Here is a 26,141-nt window from a genome sequence, read left to right on the forward strand (position 1 = left end):
AGGTCTGCACGAAACCTGCGTTTCACATGCAGTTTGGGCAGTGGTTACTTGGGCAACCACAACGGACAACAAAGAGTCCACCGCAGTCATCCCACGATGAGACGGCTATTATTGACTCGGAAATCTCAACAGAAACCTGCTTGAACAACATGTTCAGATCCCTCAGGCATTAACACCACATATAATACTGCCGCTCCCATTCAAACGGTCGGGCTCTCCACGTTAACTTTCAATTTCACAACAGAGAGCCCACCCTCCAACTTCACTCACCATGGCAGAAACCGACCACTATCCTTTGCGATCATCCACCGTCCTGTCCGAAAAGGGTCCATCTTCCTACATCACCCCCTCCTCACCAAAGAAAAGACCCGTCCGAGCACCCAGTACGAGAACAAGTAACGGCACAGTCAGCACAAATATGAGTTATGGCAGTGCGGGACGACTGTCAGAAGCCACAAATATCACCCAACCACCTGCGCACTCTAAGAAGTTCGTTGTGGTCGGAGATGGAGGTTGTGGAAAGACCTGTCTCCTCATCAGCTATGCACAGGGCTATTTTCCGGAGGTATGCAGGATAAGAGAGGGGAGTGAGCAGCAAATAGCTGACGATGGCTAGAAATACGTGCCGACCGTGTTTGAAAATTACATCACGCAGACCATCCACAAACCCACAGGCAAGACCGTCGAGCTCGCACTCTGGGATACAGCGGGACAAGAAGAGTACGACCGGCTCCGACCACTTTCGTACCCGGAAACAGACCTGCTGTTTGTGTGCTTTGCTATTGACTGCCCCAACTCACTAGAAAATGTCATGGACAAGGTAAGGCATCCTCGCGTGCTGGATCATACTTGGTACTGACTGGTCATCACAGTGGTATCCTGAAGTTCTACATTTCTGCCCAACAACGCCCCTGATCCTCGTGGGTCTCAAATCAGACCTCCGTAACAAACGAACCTGCATCGAACTCCTGCGAACTCAAGGCCTCACCCCTGTCACACCAGAACAAGGAGCCGCAGTAGCTCAACGAATGGGGGCTCGGTATATTGAGTGCAGCGCCAAGGAGAACAAGGGCATCCAAGAGGTATTCGACTTGGCCATCAACACTGCCATCCAGGTTGAAGAGGAGAGCTTCGAAGCGAAGCCAAACAACAAAGGGGTAAAGGTCAAGAAGGCGAAGAAGAGGAAATGTGCATTCCTATGATCCTGTGGATCAGGAATTGACTCTTTGAGGAGATCACACCTTTCCATTCTCAGGGTACAAAACTTTGATCTTGTATGATTGACCTTTTGGGCTTAACATCGCCCGCTGATGTCTGACGGTACGCATATGGGATGGCGTTGGATGCAATCAAATTGCATGACGAGGCGCTGTAATGAGACTGCTGGTTTTAGAAGGGGTGTCGCTGTGCGAGCAAGCCTCGACTCGAGCTTGAAGCTCTGTGGCTCACTTTGATGTGATTACCGCATGAGCAGCGCATTGAATAGCTGCTCCAAGAATGAATACATGCTCTGTGGAACATGCTCTGCTTCCGATGCCCTCGTCGTGAGTCGTTTTGGTATCGTCATTGTCTCCCCGACCCTTCTTTCAGCATAGTTGACAATCCAAGCCACGGTCCAAGAAACCTCCCCAACTGCACAAAGCTCGTGACTAAAGACACAGCATGAGATGTCACCGCAACCTACACGGGTAGGTAGGGTAGGAACACGCAGACAATGGACGACATTTCATCCGCCACGCTTGTCTTCTGCGTTACCGGCTGCCGTCGAATGCACGGCCTCGGCCGCGTTATCGTTTGCGTCTACATTCGAGTCGGCGGCCTCGTCGCCCGCTGTTCTGCCCATGACTGTCTCGAATTGACTCCACAGCGCCTCGACGCTCGAGAACTCGTTCCCAATCTGTTCGTGACCATCGAGTTAGTCGGTCAGTCAGTCAGACAATAAACCGCCGGACTGAGGGCCTCGCTGCAAGGAGTAAAAGAAGCGCGAAAAAGGTGTATGGAAAGGAAAGGCGGGTAGGATTAAGGAGCTGGAAGCTGGGAGCTGGGGAGCAGGTCGACCTGCCATGCTTACTTACTTCAATGATACCCTCGAGGCTGCGATTCAAAGCGTTCATCTGTGCGAGGACTTGTTCTAGCGACTAAAATCCTTGCACACACCGCCAGGGAGGGCGAAGCAGCAAAGTCAGCTCGCTGTTGTTCCAAGATACGTCTGGGCTTGGAGGAACTTGAAGAGTAGAGGAAAGAGGTTGTCAATTTGCAATGAAGGAATGAATGAATCAGAGGGACGGCCAGTGCGATCTCTGAGTCTCGCCTCTTGACATCGCAACCTCGCACCATCACTCCGTTGCTTGTAGAGACACTTTCACAGGCTTCCGAACATAGACACAGGACTCGGCAATCAGGATTAGAATCAAACCCACCTCGCCAATCTCGCCTACCAGCGCAGCGCGTCGCATCTGAAATTCACTTGGCTGATGATGGGACTGGGACTCGTCCATTGAAGAGCGCATGTTGCTGTTGTTCGATGTCGCCATTTCTGGGAGTTTTTCCTTTCTCTATATCAGTCGCATGCGAGATCAAGTCGTTTTCCCTTGTTCTGGTGGTCTGGAGGGCTGCGGATTCTTGTGTCGCCTCGAGAGGGAATACAGGGAAACGAGTATGTATCTGATGAACAGTGTTGCCTTCTAATTTGCAGAGTTCTTTGGCCAGTATTCAGAGACTTCGAAAGAGAGCGTCGACCAGTGGAGCATCAAACAAACAACCCATTCCAAGACGCGTCCTGGCCTGGCTTTTTCACATGCAACCCAACCCGCGCCCGCCATTCCAATTCAGGAGTCCGTGTCCACCTCCCTCCCCCACCTATTACTCCCAAAAACCACTAAAAAGTCAATCCTCACACAATTATCACCTTACAACAACGAGACACCAAGCAAGATTCAAAAAAAAAAAAAGAATTCATGGAATTGAGAGGAGTGGGATTCGAACCCACGAGGTTTCCCACTGCGGTTTGGAAATAATAGGGACCTAAACACAGCGCCTTAAACCACTATATCACACCTGTTAGCCAACTCGGGGCCGCTGAAGAAAAGAGAGACTGGGGAGATATTTACCTCGGCCATCCTCCCGGCATAAATTGGGTAGTTTTTGGGCATATCTAACTAATATCTCTTTGAAGAATGAAGCCCGGAGTTGTTGGCGGTTTTGTGGCTTCTGGGGGCTTGTGGGATTTACACGTGGGCCGGGAGAGCGTTAGATCGTGGCTGGTTCTAAGCATGGAGGCATGCTGTTAGGCTTCGACCCGTAAGGATGACGCCTGTACGAGTAACTAAACAACCCTCCCTGGCGGGGCACAACCCCAATTATTGTACCTCGTAGTTCTCGAGCTACTCGTACGTTTTCTTAGCATTCGCTGATAGTATGTATACAAGTCTGCAACCAAAGCTCACGCTAAGATTCAATCATTTCGTTCGTTTCATTCTATCGTAAAATGTATCTTTTAAAATGGATCGATGCAGATCTACATTTCCCCTCTGCTGCAGTATGACATGGACCGAGAATGTCTGCCAGCCACCATGCATCTCTCATGCATCTCTCCAATTCAGGTAACATGGATATATGGTGGTGAGGCCAACATGGACGAAGCTATGGGCGACATCGACGACCCCAGCGACTTGTGTTCAAGTTCATTCGACCGGATCACCAGCTTCCACCTCACTGAAGACGATCGTGAGATTCTCCGTCTTTGCGAGAGTCTGGCTGTCTCGGATCTGTCGTCCCGTCCATATACAGCAAATGGCAATCTCGATCTTCCGCACTACCGGACACCACCGCTTTCGAGAATTGATGTCTATACTTCTCCGAGGAGGGGAGTCGGTAGGAGAACTCGCTGTTGCGTTCCAGAATAATATGAATAATTGCAGGGCCCATGCTGATCTCCCCCTTTTTTTTGCTGAGCTAGTTTCACATCAAAGTCGAGTTGCTTCGGGTCTAGAAGTGTCTGGTGTGGGAATGGCAACCCGTCTCGACTGGCTGAATTTCATACGCGCGGGCCGGTCCCTCGCTTCCACAAGGCAATTTTTTTTTCGCTCATCTCCCTTCTTTCCATTTGTCGCAATGGGGTGATGGTGAATGAAAATCTGTGGGAACGAAATGACAGGAGCGAAGGGCGCCAGCACTCGGTGTGCACGTTCCTCCAAAATGCCTCTGCTCTGTCGCATCGAGATGAAAGAAGTCGTCAATAAAGGACATTCTGTGTGGTCGTCAGGAAGGTGTACGCCAATAACTGTTGCTAAATGGTGCCGTTGATCCCATGAGGTCGTGATTGTGTATTCTCTGTTGCATAGAGAAAGTTGTACCTAATGAGAATCATCGCTTGCCTCCTGACAGTAAGCGTGAGAGCCTTTTTCTCCTCTGCTTCTCCTCGATACGGTCACTGTCGGAACTTGAGGCACTTGATGAACTGTGACTCGTCGAACTGGCCTCAGAGGATGTTCGATCTCGAACTGACATATTGGCGGCACCTATGATGTCCTCCAACCGCACATCGTCCTGAGGTGATGTTGTTTGGTATTGAGGATCAAGTATCTCTGTGAATTTGGAAGGCATGATAGGGAGTGTAGCCTAGGCAGGGTGAAGGAGGTGTCGCCTGGTCGCTGCGGGATGTGTGTGGTGCTCTGGATTTCTCAGAGATCAAGAAACGAATGTTGTGAGTAAAGGAAGGGACTGAACTGGCTCCCTGTGGACAGCGAGGGCAGGTAATGATATAGGACCAGAGGAAAACCCGGGTCGGCAGTGCCCTAACAGTATTGTTTCCTATCCCTTTTTGTCCACGGCACACGATCAAGTCCCCGCCTAGCATTCAGAATTTTGCCCTCGCGTCGGCAGCCCCCTGTTTGAGAGTTTTTGGGAACCCAATAGAAGGCAGAGGCTACGACGCCGCCCCCGTCATTCCCCTCCTTCATGCGAATGCTCCCCCGGATAGAATGGATTGTACCATGTCTAGACCCCTCGCAGGACCCAGAACCGAGCGTGGAGCCTCCCCACCGGGCCTCAGTGACCAATTTTCAGGGTCTCGTGTGTGGCTGATGGTGGTCCCGAAGCCTGAGAGGCCAGCGATCAACCACATGGTGGCGGGCGTTGCAGGGTATATTCAAGGAAGGCATCTATCGAATTGGTAGGGCACATCGAGGCGTACGAGGACGGTGATCAAGCCACGTAGGACAGGAAGATCGCACATTCACAACGTTGGATTCGCTTCAAGTGCCGACTTGTGTTCCGTGCCACTGTGCACCCTCTTTGTTCTTGGTTGGATGGCTGGAAGGACGGGATTTGGGGTTGGTTGGTCAGTGGCCGAAGCAAAGCTGGGCAGGGCGCAGCACAATCAATAATCAATAACAAACTTGTGGTGACTCGTATTTTGGGTTGACGTTTCTAGGTTGGCGTGGTTGGCCATGGTTGGGTAGAGGCAATAAGGTCGATTTGCCCATTTGGGTGCAAGTTTGCCTCCCGGACTGAAACCTTTCAACTCGGTTGTCTGAACTATGTCCAAGTCCGAAGTCTTCCGCCTCTTCAAGCCTTCTGAGAACTACCAAGGCGGCTGGCAGAGCCAATTCTCTCTAAACCTAGAATGGTGACATTGCAGTGGTACGCCTGTGACTATTGTTTTCAAGCGGCGTGCAAACATTACAGTTCCCAAGGGGCCAAAAGCTACAGAGGTACTGGGGAATTTTCCTGTTTGCTCGCATCAAGTTCTATGAACTCTGTTTCCTGTCTTTCTCGGGAGAGGCGACTAAAACTGCTGTCTCCTGAAGAGATTGCTGAACATGTCCTCGTGTTGCGGACTGCTAAAGCACATGGCAAGAACTCTGATCATCGGTGCCCGCAACCTGCCCCTCCAGTGACGCCTCGGGTAGACAGTCTATTTGTGGCTTGAAGGAAGCCCGCCTTCATCCTCCTGAATTGGCCCGGGTTGTTATGTATGACCAACTCCTAGTGGAAACTTTTGACCTGCAGGACATGACCGAGGGCCCTGGAGGATGGCTCTTTTGCATACACGAAGCCACTGCCTGCGGCGACTCCTTTCGGTGCCAAGGGAGAGTCATGACGGTGCTTGTCGTCTCGAGTGTGAATTCTCAGTACCAGACTAGACTGCTTTCTAGTGCTTGGTTTCGCTCCACGGGCTGCGATGTCAGCAGCTAGATGAAGGAACGCATCGATTTCCCCTTCCGCCAGCATCTCGGTGGTGCTCAGCTTGTCTGACAAGAATGCATTTCGTTGCATGCCACCAGCAAGATGTGACTGTTTGAGCATGTGCTCGTCGTGCAGGAACAGTGTTGAAGCTCCATGGCCGACTTTGTGGAATCCTGAATCCATCATGCTCCTCTGTTTCTACAGGATGTTGCCAACCTAATCCTCCATTTTGGTGTCGGGTCCTTCGCCGTTCATTTCGACTCCCTTGGCGGCAGATATCCACAGAACGTTGTTGCACCTAAAAAGTTGTCAGTCATGCAGTGCCAGCACGCACAGAACCCTGTAGACCATACCTTATGAGCACCTGGCCCAAAGTCCCCGTATGTTTCCTGTCAATATATTCTTCTGTGTTTGAGAGCTGAATATTCATGTACGAGTCGACACTGATTAGGCGACCTTTGTATTCTGTTTGACCCCATTTTAAACGGATGATAACCTCGTCGTTGATCCTGCGATACAATCTGTCAATACGCGTATCTAGGCGATCAAGCCGTGCCTCGATCAGGGGGAAGTGCTCGCGCACTTTGACACAAGGGTGCGAGGACGTACAAGCTCTGAAGCAGAGGCCGCGGGTTTATGGGAGTGAACTGCGAAAACATTAGCGATGTCGCAAAAGCTGACCACAACTCATCTTACATTCATTTTTGGTCGCTGAACCGAGGATGAGGTTGGGCTTGTCAAACGAAGAACGCAGAACAATCAGCTCTCATTGAGGAATTGACTACACGTGATGTTGTAACTCGCGTGTTTGGATCGCAGCTTCGAATTTGGAGAGAGAATGTTCCGCCAAGAGTTTGTAAATCTGCTCGAGCCACTTCCATATTCGGCCAAGAATGATGCCGCCCTGTGCTCTCACGTGAGTCAGGGAAGGCCGGCAGAAGGTGAGCGAGCTGTGGGGGCCGAAATCGCGCATCATCACGTGTTTGACCCATGTGTACAGCATGTGATCCGACTCTCCATTTCTCTCCGTTCATCCTTCTCCACTGATCAGAGTATCCTTGCTCCCCAATGTTCGACCAACTCTTCACGGTTCCTTTAGGCGACCTACGGGTCTTCGATCCTTGTGACCAAGCGACAGGGTCTTTGTTCAAAGGCATGGAGAAGCTGCGCTCAAGGAATCTTCGAGTCATTGGTCAGGGATAAGGCTGTGGCACTCTTGTTTTCCCATTGACACGGCCTGCTGGGGTCACTGGCATTTTCGGGAAAACTGCCAACTTCTGCTTGTACTCGAGCACCTCTGCACCAATCAAAGGGGGTCGATAAACGACTTCCCCATGTCACAGGTGGAACGCCGCTCCTACACTGACTTCCTCTTGTGGCGCGGCATTAATTGATAGCTAGTAAGCTGCTCTTCATCACCACTAACTAGGGTCTCTCGCCCAATGTCGGCCAGAACACGTCCTTCGACCACCCGGTCACGAACAGGGTGTTCTAGCTGTCTGAGCGCTAGCCGAAAATGTGATGAGAAGAAGCCGACATGCCAACGGTGCGCACGTTTAGGATTTCGTTGCAATTATGACCGCCCGTTGAGGTGGAAGAATGCGGTACTCACAGGTGTGGTTTCAAGCAATGTGAATCAGAGCAACACATACAATGGAACATCTCTGCAATGTTCAGGAGAGAAAAGTCCTACGAAGAGTAACGATGATAACGACAACATTCCTCCCAGTGTCATCCTGCAATCCGTCGATGACAATCAACTTATCGAAAGGTGTATGTCATCCCCGGTGCTCTGCGGCAGCTTGTTTTCCATTGTACTGAGATCAGATATTGAGTCTTGACCTCTGGCCACCTCCAACTCCATTGGTCCAATATGTGGGACAATCAATTTGTGAAGACATATGGATCCCTGTGCTTCACTTATCCGCCCGTCCGGGAGGCAATCGTCGCATTCGAGCTTCTAGAGCAATTTGGCTCGTCGCCGGTCGCTCTAGCACGAGTGTCGTCCGCTCTGGGCATTTTTCAGAGCCGACTGAGAGGGTCCGTCGAGACCAACAACGATATACTGCTGGCAGCAGGATTTTTGATGTGTCATGTTGCCGTAAGTCACGACCTGTCTCGCGGAACAACCTCCACCTTAACGTCAAATCTTAGATGAAAGCGGGTTATAAATGGACAGGTCACTTGAAGGGCTTGCTTTCGATTGCTCTTGCATGCCAGGACCCTCAGCCGAATATCGATCGTCTAGCCGGGCTGGACATGGATATTTGGCTCATCGGTCGGAGTTCGGACTCCCTGTACGTCTGGTCTACAATGTGTTCGGGACGAAGTGGCATCGATTCAAATACCAATCTCCCGCGGACCCTCTTGGATTTGCTTGCGTCGGCAGTCTCGGGCGCAGACATCTTCCGGCGACTAGAAGCGTGGCAGCCTGACGATTCGATTGTAAGAACCATATTGCCATCATGCACACTCGAGATTTGGCATGCGTACCGACTGGCAGCTCAACTGTGGGTTTCAGCACCGCAGTTACATCCCAGCCAGCTCCAAGATTCGACCCACACACACATTCTGGATCGGTTGTGGCAGGTCGTGGAGGGTTATTGGCTACATTGTAAGCGAACTTTGTCGGAGAATCAACGCCAGGTCATTTGGCCTATAATCGTCGCATCATGCTTGACGGAGGAAGATACGAGACGCGCGTTCGCCGAGGACGTGCTCTCGGAGCTATTTCCGAGCGAGGCCGCATTTTGTCCCTCGAACCTCAAATCTCTGATGCAGGAGCTGTGGTCGAGACGGCGGCAGGGGAGATATACCACCCTGGACAGCCTTGCTCGCGAGTGGAAGGTCGAGCTGGGGATTTGGTAGGCGGCGTTACGCTGCTGCTGCTGCTTGATGTCGTTGTTACATTTTAAGGGTTGATGTGCTATATCGGGCGTTTTTGTCGCCTGGATGTTTTTCATGCTGCCTCGTTGGAGATGTATAAATGGGTGGTTTACGGCAACTTAGAGGTTGATGGCAGGGAAGTTCTAAGGTCACGACATACGGCGCGCGCACACACACACACACACACACACACACACACACACACACACACACACACACACACACACCACGAGTACAGCACTGTCTGATGTGAATCGAGACATCATCGAGCTCCTTCAGTCTGATTTTCTCTCAAAGATGATACATGGCTCACCTACGGAGTGAATTTCACCACGAAATTCTTTCTTTCACTTCCTCTTCCACTTTCCCTCCACCGCTCCCCGCTTTCCTTCCATCCATCCATCCATCCATCCATCCATCAATCATGCTTCCGCCGTCTACGTCGCCCACTTGTCATTCTTGCGCGTCATCTTCACGTAGTACCCCGCCGTAGCGGTGCGCCACTTCTTGCCCCAGACGGCAAAAGGCAGAAAAGTCATGTAGACGGCGAACAGCATCATGGCGATGCCGATGCAGGCGTTCTTGGGCCCGCTGGCGGTGATCCAGGGTCGGATGGCGAAGGAGAGGGCGCCGCCGACGGCGTTGCGCAGAAAATTGATCATCTGGACGGACTCGTCAAAGATGTCGCTGTACGAGTCGAAGGCGTAGGTCATGGCCACGGGGATGAGGATGTTGGCCGCGACGCCGATCAGCGTCAGGCCCAGGCACGGCACGATCCAGTGCAGGCCGTAGTGCGCGCCGAGGCCGTACATGAGGATGCCGCCGGCGCAGCAGAAGGGGACGGGCAGGAACGCCCACAGCCGGTGCTCGGGCTCCGTCACGCCCCGGTTGCGCCGTGCCAGGCGCAGGATCAGCCAGTCGGCGCCCAGGCCGCCCAGCACGGCGCCGATGACGTTGCCGATCACGAGCGCCACGAACATCAGGCCCATGGTCCCCGCGCTGAAGTTGTAGGGTGGGATCGAGAAGAAGCTCGCCTGCGTGCTGAAGATGAAGCTGGTCAGAAAGCTCTTGAAGCTCACGATCAAACTGGCCCACGCCACGGCGGGCAGTCCGATGTATGGGAACGGCGAGACCACAAGCTGCCAGTACCCTTGCTTGACCGTGGGGTCCTTTGTGATCAGCGCGTGTCGTCTGCGGTAGGGATGGATCGGGATCGTGTCGTCCACGACGTGGGAAGCCGTGGTGGGGCCCTCGTCGGTGATTTCAGTGGCACTGGTGGCCCGTTCGGCGCCGGTGAATTCGTCCTTTGACGTGGACAGACGGGCAGTTCCGTGTTGCTCGGTGGTGGTGGTGGTGGCAACGGGCGGCCGCCGGACAGGTTTGCCCACGTGGACGGGAATCTGTGATTGACGGGGATAGACAGTCTCTTCGGCGCTGAAGATAATGAGCAGTGCCGAGATTCCCTGGAATATCAACAGGTATCTCAGCACCCAGCGCCAGCCCTGCGAGTCGACGATGAAGCCGCACGCGATCGGCGGGAGGAAGTTGCCGCACTGGAGGACCAGCGCGTAGATGCCCATCAGTCGGCCGCGCTGGTGCAGGAACGAGATGTCCAGGAGACTGCTCTCGTTCAGCGAGTAGCTCGGCGCGGACCCGAAGCCCGAAAGGATCATGTACGCCCACATGAAGTTGATCGAGTTCATGGCGGCGCCAAACCCGAGACCGGCGAGGACGAGGACGGACCCGATGATGTAGGGCAGCCGGCGTCCGTACTTGGTCGCCATGGGCTGCGTGAAGAGGATCCCAATGCCACATGTGAAGACGAGGACGGACTGGGTGTTGTTGAGGGCCGTGTAGGTCGTGGGGAATTCCGCTACCCAGAGATCCCAGGCTGGGGAAGTCCAGGCAATGCTGCAGACGTGAGTGAGTAGGTTTCAATCAATACCATCTTCCCCCACAGGAAGACAGTGGGTGAAAAGGGGGGGGGGAAGGCACTCACGATGCATTGATCATAAAACACCAGAACAGCGTGACAGTCGACAACCAAGACTTGCGCCAGAGAGGCCAGTTCTTGAAGTACCTCAATCAGCCAGTCTGTTCTGCGGAGCCTTGGGTTAGAAAGGAGAGACATACCAAGGGGTCATTGGGATTTGTGGTCGGCGTGGGGATCAAGATGATGGTGCTGCTGTCCTTGTCGGCGCCATCTCCCTTCTCAGGGACTGCGAGTTCAAGAGCGAGTCAGCCAATGTTCAAACCCCATGCCGACACAGACAACATTGAGAGTACTTACAGTTCACGAGCTTTGTCGTTCCCACTGCCTCGATACGGGATTCAGCGTCGTCGTGGGACATACTTGCGCACTTGTTGCTGAGGCACAAAGGTTTTTCCAACAAGTGCGGGCGTAGAGAGAGATGATAATCAAGACCAAAGAAGAGTGAGTAGATAGGTCAAGGTATAGCCGACCGAGCGTGAACATATTTGTCCTGCCCTGCCCTGCCTTGCCGACCTCCCACCACGCAAATCACATCCACGACATTGACATTGACATTGATAAGGGTGGATCTGCACCGAGTGCGAGATAGGCATTGGGGCAGTCCAGAACCATTCCCCCTTCTGTCTGTGTGTCTCGACGGTCGATGAAAAGTACGCGCCGCTTTCTTCTGACTGGAGGTTTCCCACAATCCTGGGTTTCCGGGGATCTGGATTTTTCACGTGTACACGGTGATGTGCCGATAACCCTATCCTACAAAAGGCCACTGAACCGGGTTAGTGCGTCGATACATCACCCCGCCAAAGGCAGAAAATGGAGAAAGTGGCCATCAAAGCTTGTCCTCTTAAAATCTCTGTATTTGGTTAGACTGGCGGGGGCTTATACCGAGTACCTACGCTAACGCCTACGGGAGTGCATATCGGGTTCAGGCTTGATCGAGGAGTTCAACAAGTGCCCAACTAAACATTGCTCCAAGAGTTGCGCTGTAGTCCTAGGTGCTATAGCTGATAAAGAAAGAGGCAATCGGGTCCCATGATAGGAAACAGAGCGGCGTTTCGCAGTCTGTTCGCCGTCCCACGATCTATTTGCCCTCTTTCTCGGCCATTCCTGGTAGACAACAGCCCTGTCCGGTCCCCACGTGGCTACATAGAAGCCCTGTGACGGACGTCGGATATGGGACGCTGTCATTGCACATTGGTCCTCGTCCCAAACTCCTTATCAGCAACCTTGTCAAGTGGATACGACTGCGACTATGATCTCCATGCCGTGCATCCGTGGCATTGCAGACCTGTGTACCGAGTACTCTTTCTGCTGGGTAGTACACAAGTAAATCAATGGCTGAAATTTTACTCAAAACCAGCTTTCACTCAACACGCATCCTTATTCATTGTGTGACGACAGTAACGAGGCTAGTACTAACTATGGCACGACCACCTTCAGAGCCAGACTATGCCTGGTCACGCCCAGGCGGCTTGGTAGAATTCCCTGGTGCAGAACCTGGTAATTTGGACATTTGGGTATATTGCGACAAGTTCTCATACCACCAACACGAATCCGTCTCGCTTAGAACATACTCGGCGGCGTCGGTGTACGACATCGAAATCATCAAAGACGGAGTGACACCTCTGTCTGTCTTCCACGAGAAGGGCCTGCCGGGACATCAGCACGAGACTCCCTCAGACGCCTATGCCGTTGGCTGCAATTGGCCGGAGGCCTTGTCGATACCTCTGGACGAGGAAACCTGGTCGCCGGGGTATTACGTGGTCATCATTCGAGCGACGGACCGCCATCGACGCATACGCGAGCGCGAGGGGTTTTTCATCGTCAAAGCAAAGAATCCCTTGGACGCCGACTTCGTGCTCATCCACACGACGTGCACCGTCTTGGCCTATAACGACTGGGGCGGTGCCAATCACTACCGTGGGTTGCCAGACGGGTATCAAAACGACACTCCCACGCCACTGTCAAGTACGCAGCGGCCGATTGCGAGAGGCATGATCCGGATCCCGGACAATGCACCTCGAGAAGGCACCGGCGACTTCATGCCCGGTGTGAATTGGACGCCCCGGTACCTTTCGCTCGAGTATTCGTGGTACTGGCGCTATAGCAGGCACTATGCCGACGCAGGCTACGCCACCTACGAGCGTCCTTTTGTACTCTGGGCCGAATCTGCTGGGTATCGGATTCACCACATGACTCAAACGGACCTCCAAGACACAGCGGCATCCCCTCTCGACGGCTACCGGTGCGCCGTGATAGTCGGTCATGACGAGTACTGGACCTGGGAGCAACGTGACACAATCGATCAGTTTGTGGACCGAGGAGGGTCCTTTGCGCGCTTCGGTGGCAATTTTGCCAAACAGGTGCGATTATCGTCGGATCTGAAGACACAGTATTATTATGGAACTCCAGACAATGACCCCGAGAGCAAGGCGAACCCGCCACGGACCACAACGTCATGGGAATGGCCAGAGATCCAGCGCCCGGCCGCACAGACCGTCGGACTCTGTGGATTGACGGGTGTGTACGCGCGGTACGGTGTCGCTACTCCGCGCTCCTCGGGAGGGTTTCTCGTCTATAGGCCAGACCACTGGGCGCTTGACGGCACGCAGCTGTTCTACGGCGACACTTTTGGAGGGAACCCCGTGAACATTGCCGCATTTGAGGTGGATGGCTGTCAGTATACCTTTCGACAAGGTCTGCCATACCCCACCTTTGAAGACGGCGCACCTTCCACCTTGGAAATCATTGCCATGTGTCCCGCAGTGCTGGGGGAAGAAGACCGCTGGAATGGTTCGGAGCCTATCGGTGGTCCTACAAGGGACAAGATTGAGCTCATGCAAGCTCTCTTTAAACCCCAGAAGGGCGGGTCGACCAACATGCCCAACTATCTCAAAGGTCTCAAGTATGGCTCAGGCATGATTGCGTCCTTTACGCGCCAAAAGGGGGAGGTCTTTTGCGCGGGCACGGCGGAATGGGTCGTAGGGTTGAAGAAGCGTGACCCTTGTACCGAAATCATCACCAAAAATGTGTTGAACAAGTTTATCGGGAAGACTGGACGTAGGTCAGGGTGTCGGCTTTAGCGTCACAAGATTATTCCATTATGATTCTTCGACGTCCTTCGCATGCTAAAAGCCTTCAGTGTCCAGGCGCACCTTTTTAAAACGGAGGCGAAACCAGTCTGCACTGGTAAGGCAGTTGTAGTATGGTATACTTCATTTCTTGACCTAATTCTTCGGTCCCAAATATCTGTTGCATTTGCAACGTGCCCCTCTCTTGTAACCATCAGCTCCAGTACGAGATCATAGCTATGCAAGGACAGAGGTGGTAGTGGAGGGGTCCGCGACCGAAGTGTAGGCTAGGCACCGAGTCATTTGGGAGGGGGATTCGCAGCTGCTAAGACGAGATATGAAATGGACGCCATTTCGTATTCACTTGAGAAAGGGAAATCGAAGGAGGGAAGGATTGACGAGTGTGGTACACCAACGCGTAAGGGTGTCTCTCAGATCATCGAAGCGGGGTGGGTTGAAGTGTGAAAAAGCGAGAAGGTTGGAAGGAGGCACAGAGGGCAGATGCACCCCATTGATGCACTGCTCACCCCGCGTCACAGCCTCGCGTCACAACAAGTGCTGGACTACAGCCTTGTCAACATTTCCCCCCCTCAATCGCCTCTTACAATCTGTTGTTGCTTCCAATGACCAACTCAACCGAGGGCCTCAAGCTCGCCGTATCTGCCACTTGATGTCTTTGATGCTGACTTCCTCGCCGGCCTTCTCGTCATAGTCGAACCACTCTCCCTCCGACAGGTCAATGCCCGAAAACTTGGTCCCGGACTCGATGCCTGTAGCCTCCCACTCTCCCTAACGCAGGTATCAGTCAGTCTTGGACGAACACGTCAGAACTTGGGCGCTTATATCAACATACATCTGGCTTGAAGTCGGTAAATTCCAGACCCCGACAATCGATGTCTATGATATTCTTTGGTTTGGCGGGTGAATTTTGCTCGTATTTTGCTGGGGCGGCTTTGATGGTGGCGCTTGATTCTCTCTGCGTGATGGCTGGTTAGCACAGTAGAGAATGCCTGAAGCCACCTCCGTGAGACAAAGAGGTCGTCTTCACATACCTTGCAGTTCTTGCATTTCCAGACAAAGTTTGCTTCTCCCCGACTCCCGGATTGTTCGTTCATCTCCTGCATTTTGTGCGTAGAGGTCAGATGAGTTCCAGGCGGTCGGACAACAAGACGGACTTGGGCCGCAAACCCAGGCCACGGCACAGTCGTACGGAGGCAATAATAAGGAGCAGCACCACACGCAATGGAGCATCACAGTCGCACAAGCCCTCGCGCAGACTCTTGGAGCACTTACATGACGGCTGACCCCGACCCAGTTCGCATGGATCTCACGACATGACGTACACTGGACTTTGAAAGTGTAGTAGTAAGGCGATTCGGCTGTATCAGACGGGACGAGGTCGGTCACGCTGCAATGGCAAGGCCATCAGTGTCAAGAGAGGCGTTGCGTACTCGGTTAGGTATGGAAAATCGTACCCTTCGAGATCTGCCGTCAACGCCAATGCCAGCATTTGTGATAGATATCGACCTGAAACACTTTGATTGACCAAGTAGGACGAAATGGCGAGTCTTTGAAAATCTGAGATTCAAGCTAGAAGGTGTTATTGCTGGTGCTCGTCAAGAAATCCAGGGTGTGTTTGGATGAGTATCAAAAGTGAAAGATGGAGTAAGTGTTAAAATCGGGTTAAGCGGAGCAACTTTATTGGTCGCCTTGTCTCCATGGGTTCATATGCCCCCAATGTCAGGGGAAAACTTGATATGCTCAACAAAACATCATGTCATTGTGCACTACTGCCCATGATCAAGAGGTCCTAATCATCGAACTTCACTCACTAGCCATCTAGGCATCAAGGCACCTAGCCAAGGTATACCCATTCCTGTTCCCTCCCTTCCTGTTCCGCCTTTGCCACGGCCTCCCCAAACATGATTCCGTGAATGTAAACGGCCCCTCCGACGGCACTGTACAAGCCGTTCCTCTGTTCGTCTTTACGCAAGAGAAAGGGCAACGCACCACCCCACAAGATCCACACCTTGTCTCCTGGTTTGACATGTTCGCATGCGGAACCAATGTAACCTCGAGCGGTGCGGAACAGTCTCCTGTTGTCAACGTAAAGGCCGTGAGGAAATGGGCTGCCCATAAACTTCCTGTATGTCTGTAGCCTTTGGCTCCAATCGGCGGAATGAGCAGAGTCTGAAGATTGGAGAGGCCGCCCGGCGGACCACCACAGTTCGAACTCTCGCAGCAGGTCTTTGCTAGGGGGTCCAGGGATTTTGACGTTGCCGAATGTCAGGGCGTGGCAAAAGCCTTCGAGACGGGTTTCGGGATCATGGTACGGATCGTCCTGCATCTCTTCCATGGCGAAGTTTCGCCAGGAGTTCCAGTCCATTTCCTGCTGCTCGACACTCACGCCTGTTTCCGGGGTGGTGGAGTGTCCCACCGAAGACACCGCCAGGATCTCGTCAAAGGCGATTCCCCTCAATCCAATATAGTCAAAATCCTCACTGTAGGCGAATTTGGGTTCATCGGGCGGTCTTCCGTAATCGGATAGACGACCTGCGCATGCATCGAATGGGATCTTGCCACTCTGGCTCTCGCTGTTGACGGCGTATGCGTCACATCCGCGCTGTGGGAGGATATTATGCACATCAGTCGCACACCCGAGTTGGTCAGGATGGACTTGCCAGTCGTGCATCCACGAGGGAAACTCGGAATTCTGCCGAGATGCCTCGTGCTTGCAAGCGCACGAGAGCACGTCCAGGTTCAGCTCGGTATCGACGCAGTACATCACAGTCCGTCCGTAGACCTCCCGTGTACCTTTCTCGTATGAGATTGGCAATGGACGTATCCAACCCTTTTCGGTCCGAAATTCCTGGTCAGACATGTGCCAGAAGGCGTAGACTTTATCGCGAGCATCGGTGCTTCGACTGCCACGGAGCCCCTGAAGTAAAGTGGACAAGGGAGCCGACGGGAGAAGCGTCTCGTCCTTGTATCGACTTTCCTGCCACTCGCGGGTTTTCTTGATCATCTGAAGTCCGCCGCGATGAAACGTGGCCAAGTCCGAATCCTCTGCCGTACTCCACGGGATGCTCCAGTATGACAACCCGAAGATGGCTTCCTCAAACATTTCCCACGGGAGGACCACCGGCCCTAGATAGACGAGCAGGTTTTTGGCGTGTACCGCCTCCTGGATGACCCAGGATCTGCTGAACCACGGGTCTTCCAAGATATCTTTGGCTATTTGCTTGGTGAAAAGGTGGTGGTCCTCGTCCGGAGGCGGATGCAAACCCGGCTCTCCTCCCATCAACTTGGCCGTGAATTGCGCGAACGAAGGGGCATCTTCGATCCGGCCGGTGCGCTGGGGACTGTGAAGCCAGGCGAACATTTGTGCAAACATCTGCGTCTTCGAGGCTCTGAGTGCTTTGCCCAGCCACACCAGAACGTTCTGCGCCAGGGAAAATATCATATGCATGAGCTGGATCTGGCTCGCCCTTTCGACCAAATTGGACTGATCAATACAGACCTGGTCTGCCCAGATGGTGCAGAACTCCTCGTAGCCGCGGATCAACATCAGGGCATGGAACAGATTCGACGTGATCTTGATGGTGGCATTTCCGACGAGGATTTCCTCCGTCCGCTGCGTGTCCCTGAGCTGCTGTCCATCGAGGATGACCGTAGGCTCGTCCGGATCAGTCCATACATACGACAATGCCGTCCACCGAGGACCTTGATGCTCGGGATCTGCGGCCAATGCTCGCCAGTCAGGGCGGACCGTCACGATGGTTGCTCTGAGAGGCTCTCTGGGGTCTCGAGATGGCACAAGCTTCAACAGTCGGAACTCCTGGTGTTCTTCTTCCAGTGGTTGATAGATGTAGGGCTCTGGAGCCGAGGAGCCTTGGGCGGTGCTCCAGCCCTTGCTCATTAAATCTAGTGGATTCATGTTGCCGCTGAGGCTGCTGACCACCCGGAGGTCTTTGGTCAGTAGTTGATCTAGTTTTCTTTGCTCGTCTAGGTGTTCCTGATGTTATATTTTGCTCTTCAGCTGGCTTGGCAACCTGCAGGGCAAGGCAGATGGAATACGAGGCAAAGCTCAAAGCTCGGTCAAGTTGGAGTCTGACCTGGATTATTGTATCGAAAATAAAGACTCCATCTCAATAATGATCTTGTCGTCCCGGTCTTTCCAAACAGCCACTTCTCCCTACGGTTGGCAATAACGTACTCGAATATTTATGGTCTATCCCATACAGATTTGACACGATTTTGATGATAGAGGACATGTATGTTCGGAGTCATGCTTGACCTTACAGCTGATAGCTAGGTCAACGTTAATCCACAAAGGGAGCACCTTAGGGGAAATACTGTGACACGTCAACTACGGGCAGATTTGATCAGGCGAGGCTGCGGCTCGGCACGGAAGATCATTATTCCCCAATATGACTTGATTCCCAAAATAGCCTAGCCTCTAGGATACATTAGGGATATTGCCTTGGCGCGATATTCCTCATTCTTCGTCAGTCACGCAGACATCAAATTCAGTCTCGATCAATAAGCAAAAGGGCTCAGGCATCCAAGGTCTTCCTCTGCTCAACCTCAGCCATTTGGCAATTTTCTGACCCTCTGTGGCGCCCTCTTAAACAATGGCTCCAAAGAAGAAAAAGAAGCCCACGGCGAACCCTGCTCGAGGGTTTGCCACGACTTCTGTACCTTCAAAGTCCAAGACTGTTGACCAGCCCGATGAGGCTCTGGGAGATGCCAGTGCGGCTGGCACGGGTACAGATACTGGGGCTAAAATCACAGCACCTGGCAAGGACAAGGTCGTGACTTCGAAAGATGGCGAACACGCTGAACAAGGTCTAAAGATTCAAGATATGACTGCCGACGAGTTTGAAGCTCATCTGGAAGACTCTGAGCTGGAAGCACTGCTCGCCAAGTATGCTACACGATGCGTTGCCGATGCTCGACGTCAGATAGCCAGGCTAGAAACCGAACGGCGTCAATTACGTCCGCAGTCGCAGAAATTATCAACATATACCTGGCTGCCGGAAGAGACTATTGAGAATCTCATTGATATGGACGCTCGTGATACGAGCCGTGGGCCGTCAACACCCAGGAGTGTTGAGACTGCTGTCGATGAGGAGAAGCTTTTGCTCGACCTGTGGACTCTGGAGAGGGTCCTGGTGTCATTGAAATTCCCAAGAGTCTCTGAAGCACTTGCCCATATCACTGAACTTGCCCTGCTGAGACAGCTGAAATCGGCCACCGATTCCCTGCCTGGTCTGCCCGAGGCGTTGCAATGGTATGCCTGCAAAATGCCAGAGGGCGAACTCATAAACTATGAACAAACCACAGGCACAATGACTGGAGTGAGCGGTAATAGCACCCCTCTCCAGGTGACATCTGGTGAGTAAGAAAGGGCCTGGTACTCGAACTTGTCCAACTACCCTTCCTGTCTTAGAATGTCAACAAAGGCAGCCCAAGAACGTCGTCTCCACATTCCCTACCCGGCGCAAGTATATGTGATGTCGCGAGACCTTGCCACCGTATCCTCATCTCAGGTCGGATGTCCTTGCTCTCAGTGAAGCGCCGATCTATGCTTTTCGCGACTTTGACCTGCATGTGCCAACAGGACTGACAAGGACACAGAACCGCCGACCGCAAATCAAAGTAGACAAAGCCCAGCATCTACACCCGCACAGGTTTCCGAAGCGGAAGACTCATCGTCGAGCCTGGTCAGCTCGGAATCCGAGGAAGACAACGATCCCGCGAAGCTAACGGAGAAAGCTATTCGAATTCAACGTTTGCTTTGGACGGCCCAGAATGATGATGCCAGCGATTCCAAAAAGTCCGGGACAACGAAGGAAAAGCGAATCGCGAAATTACACCGCAAATTAGAACAGCTGCATCGTGATCCGCTTTTTGATAAACAGGAGGCACAAACTGCGTGGGACACGGTCTTAGCTGAACTCCTGATAACACGTCAAGAGCTCATGCGAACTGCGGCTAGAAAACGGCGGGAGGAAAAGCAAGCCACCGCTCAGGACAACATTGACGATGACACGACGAACAAAGAGTCCGTTGCGGAGTACGATGTTCTAGCTGCTGCCGAAGATGAAGATGCCCTTCTGGGTGGCATGTTCGGCGAATCTGAAGACACCATTGTCTCTGAACAAAACCAGCCAGCATCCAAAGACCCCATAAGACTCCTAGAGTTCGGCAAATGGTCGGGTCTTTCACCAAAAAGACTACTGGATGAAGTCTGCAGAGGACGTGATTCGAGGTGTCGAATACAAATCAAAACTTTGCAGCGAACCTCGTACTCTGCACGTCACAAACTGGAAATATATTGGACAGCGGATACCCTGGCCGAGGCTCACACGATCACAGCATTGCCGTCCGAAGTCTCTGCTCAAGTTGATGAGCGTCTTTGGGCATTGGAGATGACTCGGGTCGCTGCCGCGGATACTACCCAATCAGAGGCTTATATCTGTACCATCGGCCTGTTCCTGGTGTCAACACTAGGTGCGAGCGAGCATAAGTCAGTGGGCCGTCTGCCGACCGTCTGGAGAGATGTGGTGAAAGACTTGGGCGATGCCAAAGAAGCGATTGTCAATGAAGAACGAAAGGGAGCATTGCAGAGGTTGAGAGCCTTAATCTCTGAAACACAGAACGAGCTGAGGCGACAACAAGCCACGCCACCGAGTCAAGATCCATCCGAATCTCTCAGCACTGCTGGTGCTCACCGCCGAACACGAGCGCCTTTTACTGTGAGTTGGAGCCCCGAACAGGTCTCCAAGGAATGGAATAGCAGAGTTTCTCGTGCGTCCTTTCAGGAAATGCTCCAAGTCCGTCAACAGCTTCCTGTTCACCACTACAAAGACCGAATTCTCTCTTGCATTGCCGAAAATCCTGTGAGCGTTATTTGCGCAGAGACGGGAGCGGGCAAATCGTCTGGCATTCCGGTACTGCTTTTGGAGCAAGCGTTCTGCAGCGCCCAAGACTATCGGATTCTCGTCACGCAGCCAAGGAGGATCTCGGCTATCTCTCTTGCCAGACGTGTCTCTCAGGAATTGGGAGAGAGCCGGAATGACATTGGAACGAACCGATCGCTCGTCGGCTACGCAATTCGGTTAGAGAGCAAGACTAGCAGTACCACTCGCATCACCTATGCGACTACTGGCGTCCTTCTGAGAATGTTGGAAGACTCTCCAGACCTTAATGAGCTGGACTGCCTCATCCTCGACGAAGTTCATGAACGTACGATGGATTTGGACTTGCTGTTCATCGCGTTGCAGAAGTTGCAGAAGCGCCGCAGGACCTTGAAGATCGTCCTCATGTCGGCCACGGTGGAAGCGAAAAAGTTCTCGGACTACTTTGGCGGCGCTCCGGTCTTGGATTTGCCTGGAAGGACGTTTCCAGTTGAAGTCGGGTTTCTGGAGGACGCGGTCGAAGCCACGAATGACATGACTGGCGTGAAAGAAAAGGACCTGACGATCCAGGAGGAGGAGCAAGACTTGAATGAAGCCTTCGTGAGCAATAAGGGGCGGCCCGTTATTGCTGAGCCAGAGAAATACAGTAACAAGACCCAACAGACCATCTCCAATATGGACGAATATCACATCGACTACGGCCTCATCGCAAAACTCGCCGCTTGCATCGCCAGCAAACCACGTTACGCGAAATACAGTACCGCAATACTCATCTTCATGCCGGGCATAGGCGAGATGCGGCGTTTGCACAACCTCCTCCTCTCGATGGACACCTTCGGCAGAGGCTGGATCGTGCATCTTTTACACTCGACCTTCTCGACCGAAGAGCTCGAACGAGCGTTCGAACGCCCGCCAACGGGACAAAGAAAGATCGTGATCGCGACCAACATTGCCGAGACTGGGATAACCATTCCAGACGTGACGGCCGTGATCGACACATGCAAGGAGAAAATCATGCGCTTCGACGAACGCCGCCAGCTCTCGCGGCTGACAGAGGGATTCATTTCTCGGTCTTCTGCGCGCCAGCGGAGAGGTCGCGCCGCGCGTGTCCAGGAGGGCCTCTGCTTCCACCTCGTCACCAAGCATCGTTACGACAACCTGATGCTGGAACAGCAAGTCCCCGAAATGCTGCGGCTGAGTCTGCAGGACCCGATTCTGCGAATCAAGGTGTGGAACCTCGGGTCGATCGAAGAGACTCTCAACGCCGCCATCGAGCCGCCTTTGAGGAAGAACGTGCTCAGGGCGATTGACAAGTTGAAGGACGCCGGCGCATTGGCAAAGAACGAGGCGCTCACGCCGCTGGGCCAGCAGATTGCGAGATTGCCCTTGGAGGTGTTATTGGCGAAGCTGGCGATTATGGGAGTCATTTTCCAATGTCTGGTGAGTTTCATATTGGGAGGTTTTGCATGACTTCTGCTTGATACATTCTCTGACTTGCGTGCATAAAAGGATCCCATATTGGCCATCATATCTCTTCTGACCTCCAAGTCACCGTTTCTGTCGGCCCCAACATCCGGGTCGCAGACCGATGCAAGACGCACGTTCAGTAGAGGAGACTCGGACCTGCTCTCCTCCCTGAACGCGTACGAAAGCTGGAAGAAGGCGAAAGCGGCGCGATCGGCGCAGGAGTTCTGCCGCAAGAACCACATCAGCGACCAGACGATGGTGCAAGTCGAGGCGCAAAAGATCCAGTTGCTCGTCTACCTCGTTGACGCGGGGCTGGTGAAGCTAGAGCCGGAGGAACGAGCAGCTCTGAACCGCGCCCGAACGTATTCTTCTTCTTCTGGACGTGGCGGCGGCGGCGGCGGCGGCGGCGGTCTTGGGTCGCACTCTGTCATCATCCCTCCACGCTACAACCTGCCAGTGATACCCGACCGTGCCCTCAACGCCATCGTCGCCATGGCGCTGTACCCCCGAGTCCTCATGCGCGAGGGCAAAGGCTGGCGGAACGTCTACACGAACCAGATGGTCTCGCTGACCTCGCGCTCCGTCAATCACCCGTCGTCATCATCCTCCTCGTCCAAACCACCCCGCTGGCTCTCCTTCTACGAAGCCATGCAGAACCCGCGCAGCGGCTCGCTCAACGTCTTTGAAACGTCCGCGATCCCCGAGTCGGCGCTTGCCATCCTCATAGGCGCGGAAGCCGAGTTTAAATTCTTCGCTGGCGTCTTGGTATTGGACAGTGGGAAGATCAGGCTCTCCGTCCGTCGCTGGAGGGAGTTGATGGCGGTCAAGATCCTGAGGGAGAGGGTGTTGGCGACCCTGGAGAGGTCTTATCAGAAGCCCGGTGAGGTGGGCGAGGAGGGCAGGGCGTGGTTGGATATGTGGTTGAAGATTGAGGCGGCTCAGGAAGCGTAGCTTGGTTACGGCACCGTGGTTGGCTTCCAGGCTGTTCTTGCTCGTCAAGCCTGAAACAAATTCTTCTTGACTAATTGAGTATTCGGGCCAATACTACCTACATGCTAATTGGATGTATCCAGAGAAAACCCGTGTTCTGTTTCCTGATACCAAAAGGGGGTAGTGTTCCCAGATTTTCCCACTCTCACTCACTCTCTCTCATCTCAGTAAATAACCCCCATCAACGGGCAAGGGCACTCCCGTGATCCAACCGGCATCATCGCTCGCCAGAAACACAGCCGCCCTGGCCACGTCCTCGACCTTGCCCAGTTTCTGACCAAAGGGGTGTTTCCCCTCAATGTCGCGCAGTTCGTGCGGCTGGGCCTGGAGGTTCTGGGTCATGGTGGTGTCCAAAAAGCCCGGGCAGAGGGCGTTGCAGTGGATCAGGTCGGCGGCGTAGTCGAGGGCGATCTGCTTGGTGAGCATGACGGCGGCGCCCTTGGAGGCGCAGTACGAGGGCGTGCCGTAGTAGGGGACCAGGCCCTGGACGGAGGCGGTGTTGACGATCCACCCCCTGGCCGGGTAGATCTGAGGCTGGCCGTCCAGCATCTGCTTGAGGGCGTACTTGCAGCCGAGGAACATGCCCTTGGCGTTGATGGCCATGGTCCTGTCGTAGTCCTCCTCGCTGGTCTCGTGGCACCGCAGGGCGCGGACATGGGTGCTCTCGACGCTCACGCCCGCGTTATTCACCATGATGTCCACCCTCTTGTACCGCTGCACGCACGCCCGGATGGCCAGTTCCACATCCCGGCCCCGCGTCACGTCGGCCTTGTGGTACGTGGCCTCGCCGCCCATGTGGCGGATGCGCTCATGCGTCCCCGGCTGGCCCGTGACGCGATTGTGGAAGTCATCGGCGCGTTGGGTCGAGGGGTTGATGGCGTTCCGCGGCGTCGGGTACAGGTCAATGCAGAAAACCGAAGCGCCCTCGGCGGCGAGGGCGAGGCAGATGGCCTGTCCAAGTCCAGAGCTGGAGCCGGTGACGATGGCCACACGGCCCTGCAGGCGGCCTGATGGGGAGGTCATGGAGCTAGAGTCCCGCACATGAGGGAACCAGAGGGACTGTGAGGGAAAAGAGAGGGATAGAGACGAGAGTAGGACCGAAAACTTTAGCACTCACTCACTGGTATCGGGTATCGACCACAGCACGGACAAAGTAGTTTTATGATATCACGGACGATCGTCAAGCGAGAGAGTTCTCCTTAAGGCGGGCTGGCGATTGCCCAGCTCAGCTTCGGAGTTCCATGCATTGCATCTCGATAACGCACAAGACACGCACGATAGATGAGGCTGAACACGGGAAGCAAGACATGAGATGATAGGTTGGTGTATGGGCTCAAGACGGCGGAGTATGGAGTGATACGAAGATGCGCTGGAGGCTTTTGGCTGGTCCCATCAATGCTGACTATTACGTGACGACTGGTTGACCTTGTACGAGGTACTCATGGTTCGGAAACATCCCCTCAACTCCCTTCCAACCGGCTAAGCTGCCTATCCAAGTATGATACGCTCAAGGTTGAGGCTCAATAATGCTGCAGAGTACCTCATAGCTTCCCAAGCTGCTCTTGTCAACATAGTCTTTGCTGATACTTCGCATACAGCAAGACAGCCCTGATTCCTTGCAGTCGATCATGTAAGCGATGCTTGTGTGCCGCCAGCTGAGGCGGCTGTATCCCCGTACAGCATCGGGACACGAGACCACGCCATTCATCAAGACACTTTCCACCTCCTTCAGCACCTTCAGCACCCGAGCTCACAAGTCGAGCAACCACCTCCCACCGCGCCCGACCTTACCTGACGCCGACATCAAACACACCTATGTCAAAGGCACTGGACCCGGGGGTCAGAAGATCAACAAGACTAATTCGGCGGCTCAATTGACACACATTCCAACTGGCATTGTGGTAAAGTGTCAAGCAACCCGCAGCAGAAGTCAAAACCACAACATCGCAAAGAGGATTCTCGCAGAGAAGGTGGAATTGTTGCAGAAGGGTGAGGAGAGCCGGGCAGCCAAAGTGGTGGAGCACAAGCAGCGCAAGAAGAGGAGCGCCGACAAGAAGAAGCGCAGGAAGTACCGACGGCTGGCAGAGGAGAAGCTGGGTGATCAGGAGGAAGAATGCACCGAAGACAGAGACGATGGATCAGATGAGGATGGTCTGGGTGACGAACCTGAGGGTCGAGCGCCATTGCATCAACCAGAGACCAGTGAAAGGCCAAGAGGATGAGCGATACAACAAGTTCAGTCACTACTCATTCTGTTCCCCTTTCTGTCCCATGGCACTCCTCCTGTCTTGGCGGGTTTCTCAGCCTCGCGCACTCGCACATACACCCTCAGCCTTGTGTTCGAAAGCACACAGATCACTTTTTGTTTACAAAAAACAAAAAGGACATCGCCTCCCCAAAATGCAAAAACTCTAACCCGAAGCCCAACTCCCCGGTGGGAGTTGAGGTTCAGGTCGAGGGAAACCTTCCAGTTGTATAGGAGGGTTTTTTACCGTCGTTTCGTCAGGTTCTCTCCGGCCTCGAACAACCCACGCTCAGGGAAGCCGTTTTTGGACGCGGAACCCCCAGTTAAGCAGTGTTAACTGGGCTACCTCGATGGGTAGCTTACAGGGTCAGGGTAGTTAC

At 53.5% G+C, this 26,141-nt stretch overlaps 13 protein-coding genes and 1 pseudogene across 14 annotated transcripts; 5 read left to right on the forward strand and 9 right to left on the reverse strand.

Moving 5' to 3' along the window:
• Positions 1-271: 271 nt before the first annotated feature.
• Positions 272-1,202, forward strand: Z517_10564 (GTP-binding protein rhoC; the record flags this gene model as incomplete). Its single annotated transcript, XM_013424174.1, has 3 exons — positions 272-565; positions 617-820; positions 873-1,202. The coding sequence occupies 3 exons, from the start codon at positions 272-274 to the stop codon at positions 1,200-1,202; spliced, it is 828 nt and encodes a 275-aa protein (XP_013279628.1).
• Positions 1,203-1,726: 524 nt separating this feature from the next.
• Z517_10565 (uncharacterized protein) lies at positions 1,727-2,114 on the reverse strand (the record flags this gene model as incomplete). The annotated part of the gene is made up of 2 exons (XM_013424175.1): positions 1,727-1,897; positions 2,076-2,114. 2 exons carry the CDS (start codon positions 2,112-2,114, stop codon positions 1,727-1,729), a joined length of 210 nt encoding a protein of 69 aa, XP_013279629.1.
• Positions 2,115-2,964: 850 nt separating this feature from the next.
• Positions 2,965-3,058, reverse strand: Z517_10566 (annotated as a pseudogene). Its single transcript has one exon. The product of its transcript is annotated as a tRNA-OTHER (tRNA).
• A 1,307-nt stretch (positions 3,059-4,365) lies between these two features.
• Z517_10567 (uncharacterized protein) lies at positions 4,366-4,605 on the reverse strand (the record flags this gene model as incomplete). The annotated part of the gene is made up of 1 exon (XM_013424176.1): positions 4,366-4,605. One exon carries the CDS (start codon positions 4,603-4,605, stop codon positions 4,366-4,368), a length of 240 nt encoding a protein of 79 aa, XP_013279630.1.
• A 1,383-nt stretch (positions 4,606-5,988) lies between these two features.
• On the reverse strand, positions 5,989-6,372 carry Z517_10568 (uncharacterized protein; the record flags this gene model as incomplete). Its single annotated transcript, XM_013424177.1, has 1 exon — positions 5,989-6,372. One exon carries the CDS (start codon positions 6,370-6,372, stop codon positions 5,989-5,991), a length of 384 nt encoding a protein of 127 aa, XP_013279631.1.
• A 33-nt stretch (positions 6,373-6,405) lies between these two features.
• Positions 6,406-6,891, reverse strand: Z517_10569 (uncharacterized protein; the record flags this gene model as incomplete). Its single annotated transcript, XM_013424178.1, has 4 exons — positions 6,406-6,487; positions 6,543-6,698; positions 6,799-6,836; positions 6,886-6,891. The coding sequence occupies 4 exons, from the start codon at positions 6,889-6,891 to the stop codon at positions 6,406-6,408; spliced, it is 282 nt and encodes a 93-aa protein (XP_013279632.1).
• Positions 6,892-8,062: 1,171 nt separating this feature from the next.
• Positions 8,063-9,057, forward strand: Z517_10570 (uncharacterized protein; the record flags this gene model as incomplete). Its single annotated transcript, XM_013424179.1, has 2 exons — positions 8,063-8,290; positions 8,344-9,057. 2 exons carry the CDS (start codon positions 8,063-8,065, stop codon positions 9,055-9,057), a joined length of 942 nt encoding a protein of 313 aa, XP_013279633.1.
• A 455-nt stretch (positions 9,058-9,512) lies between these two features.
• Positions 9,513-11,426, reverse strand: Z517_10571 (uncharacterized protein; the record flags this gene model as incomplete). Its single annotated transcript, XM_013424180.1, has 4 exons — positions 9,513-10,986; positions 11,075-11,145; positions 11,209-11,294; positions 11,366-11,426. 4 exons carry the CDS (start codon positions 11,424-11,426, stop codon positions 9,513-9,515), a joined length of 1,692 nt encoding a protein of 563 aa, XP_013279634.1.
• Positions 11,427-12,486: 1,060 nt separating this feature from the next.
• Positions 12,487-14,148, forward strand: Z517_10572 (uncharacterized protein; the record flags this gene model as incomplete). Its single annotated transcript, XM_013424181.1, has 1 exon — positions 12,487-14,148. The coding sequence occupies one exon, from the start codon at positions 12,487-12,489 to the stop codon at positions 14,146-14,148; it is 1,662 nt and encodes a 553-aa protein (XP_013279635.1).
• A 633-nt stretch (positions 14,149-14,781) lies between these two features.
• Z517_10573 (uncharacterized protein) lies at positions 14,782-15,260 on the reverse strand (the record flags this gene model as incomplete). The annotated part of the gene is made up of 3 exons (XM_013424182.1): positions 14,782-14,925; positions 14,990-15,112; positions 15,189-15,260. The coding sequence occupies 3 exons, from the start codon at positions 15,258-15,260 to the stop codon at positions 14,782-14,784; spliced, it is 339 nt and encodes a 112-aa protein (XP_013279636.1).
• Positions 15,261-15,991: 731 nt separating this feature from the next.
• Positions 15,992-18,073, reverse strand: Z517_10574 (uncharacterized protein; the record flags this gene model as incomplete). Its single annotated transcript, XM_013424183.1, has 1 exon — positions 15,992-18,073. One exon carries the CDS (start codon positions 18,071-18,073, stop codon positions 15,992-15,994), a length of 2,082 nt encoding a protein of 693 aa, XP_013279637.1.
• A 697-nt stretch (positions 18,074-18,770) lies between these two features.
• On the forward strand, positions 18,771-23,477 carry Z517_10575 (uncharacterized protein; the record flags this gene model as incomplete). The annotated part of the gene is made up of 3 exons (XM_013424184.1): positions 18,771-19,533; positions 19,777-22,499; positions 22,569-23,477. 3 exons carry the CDS (start codon positions 18,771-18,773, stop codon positions 23,475-23,477), a joined length of 4,395 nt encoding a protein of 1,464 aa, XP_013279638.1.
• A 198-nt stretch (positions 23,478-23,675) lies between these two features.
• Positions 23,676-24,539, reverse strand: Z517_10576 (uncharacterized protein; the record flags this gene model as incomplete). Its single annotated transcript, XM_013424185.1, has 1 exon — positions 23,676-24,539. One exon carries the CDS (start codon positions 24,537-24,539, stop codon positions 23,676-23,678), a length of 864 nt encoding a protein of 287 aa, XP_013279639.1.
• Positions 24,540-25,153: 614 nt separating this feature from the next.
• On the forward strand, positions 25,154-25,738 carry Z517_10577 (uncharacterized protein; the record flags this gene model as incomplete). Its single annotated transcript, XM_013424186.1, has 1 exon — positions 25,154-25,738. One exon carries the CDS (start codon positions 25,154-25,156, stop codon positions 25,736-25,738), a length of 585 nt encoding a protein of 194 aa, XP_013279640.1.
• Between the last annotated feature and the right edge of the window lie 403 nt (positions 25,739-26,141).

This window comes from Fonsecaea pedrosoi, assembly GCF_000835455.1.
Source record: "Fonsecaea pedrosoi CBS 271.37 unplaced genomic scaffold supercont1.7, whole genome shotgun sequence".
NCBI lineage: Eukaryota > Fungi > Ascomycota > Eurotiomycetes > Chaetothyriales > Herpotrichiellaceae > Fonsecaea > Fonsecaea pedrosoi.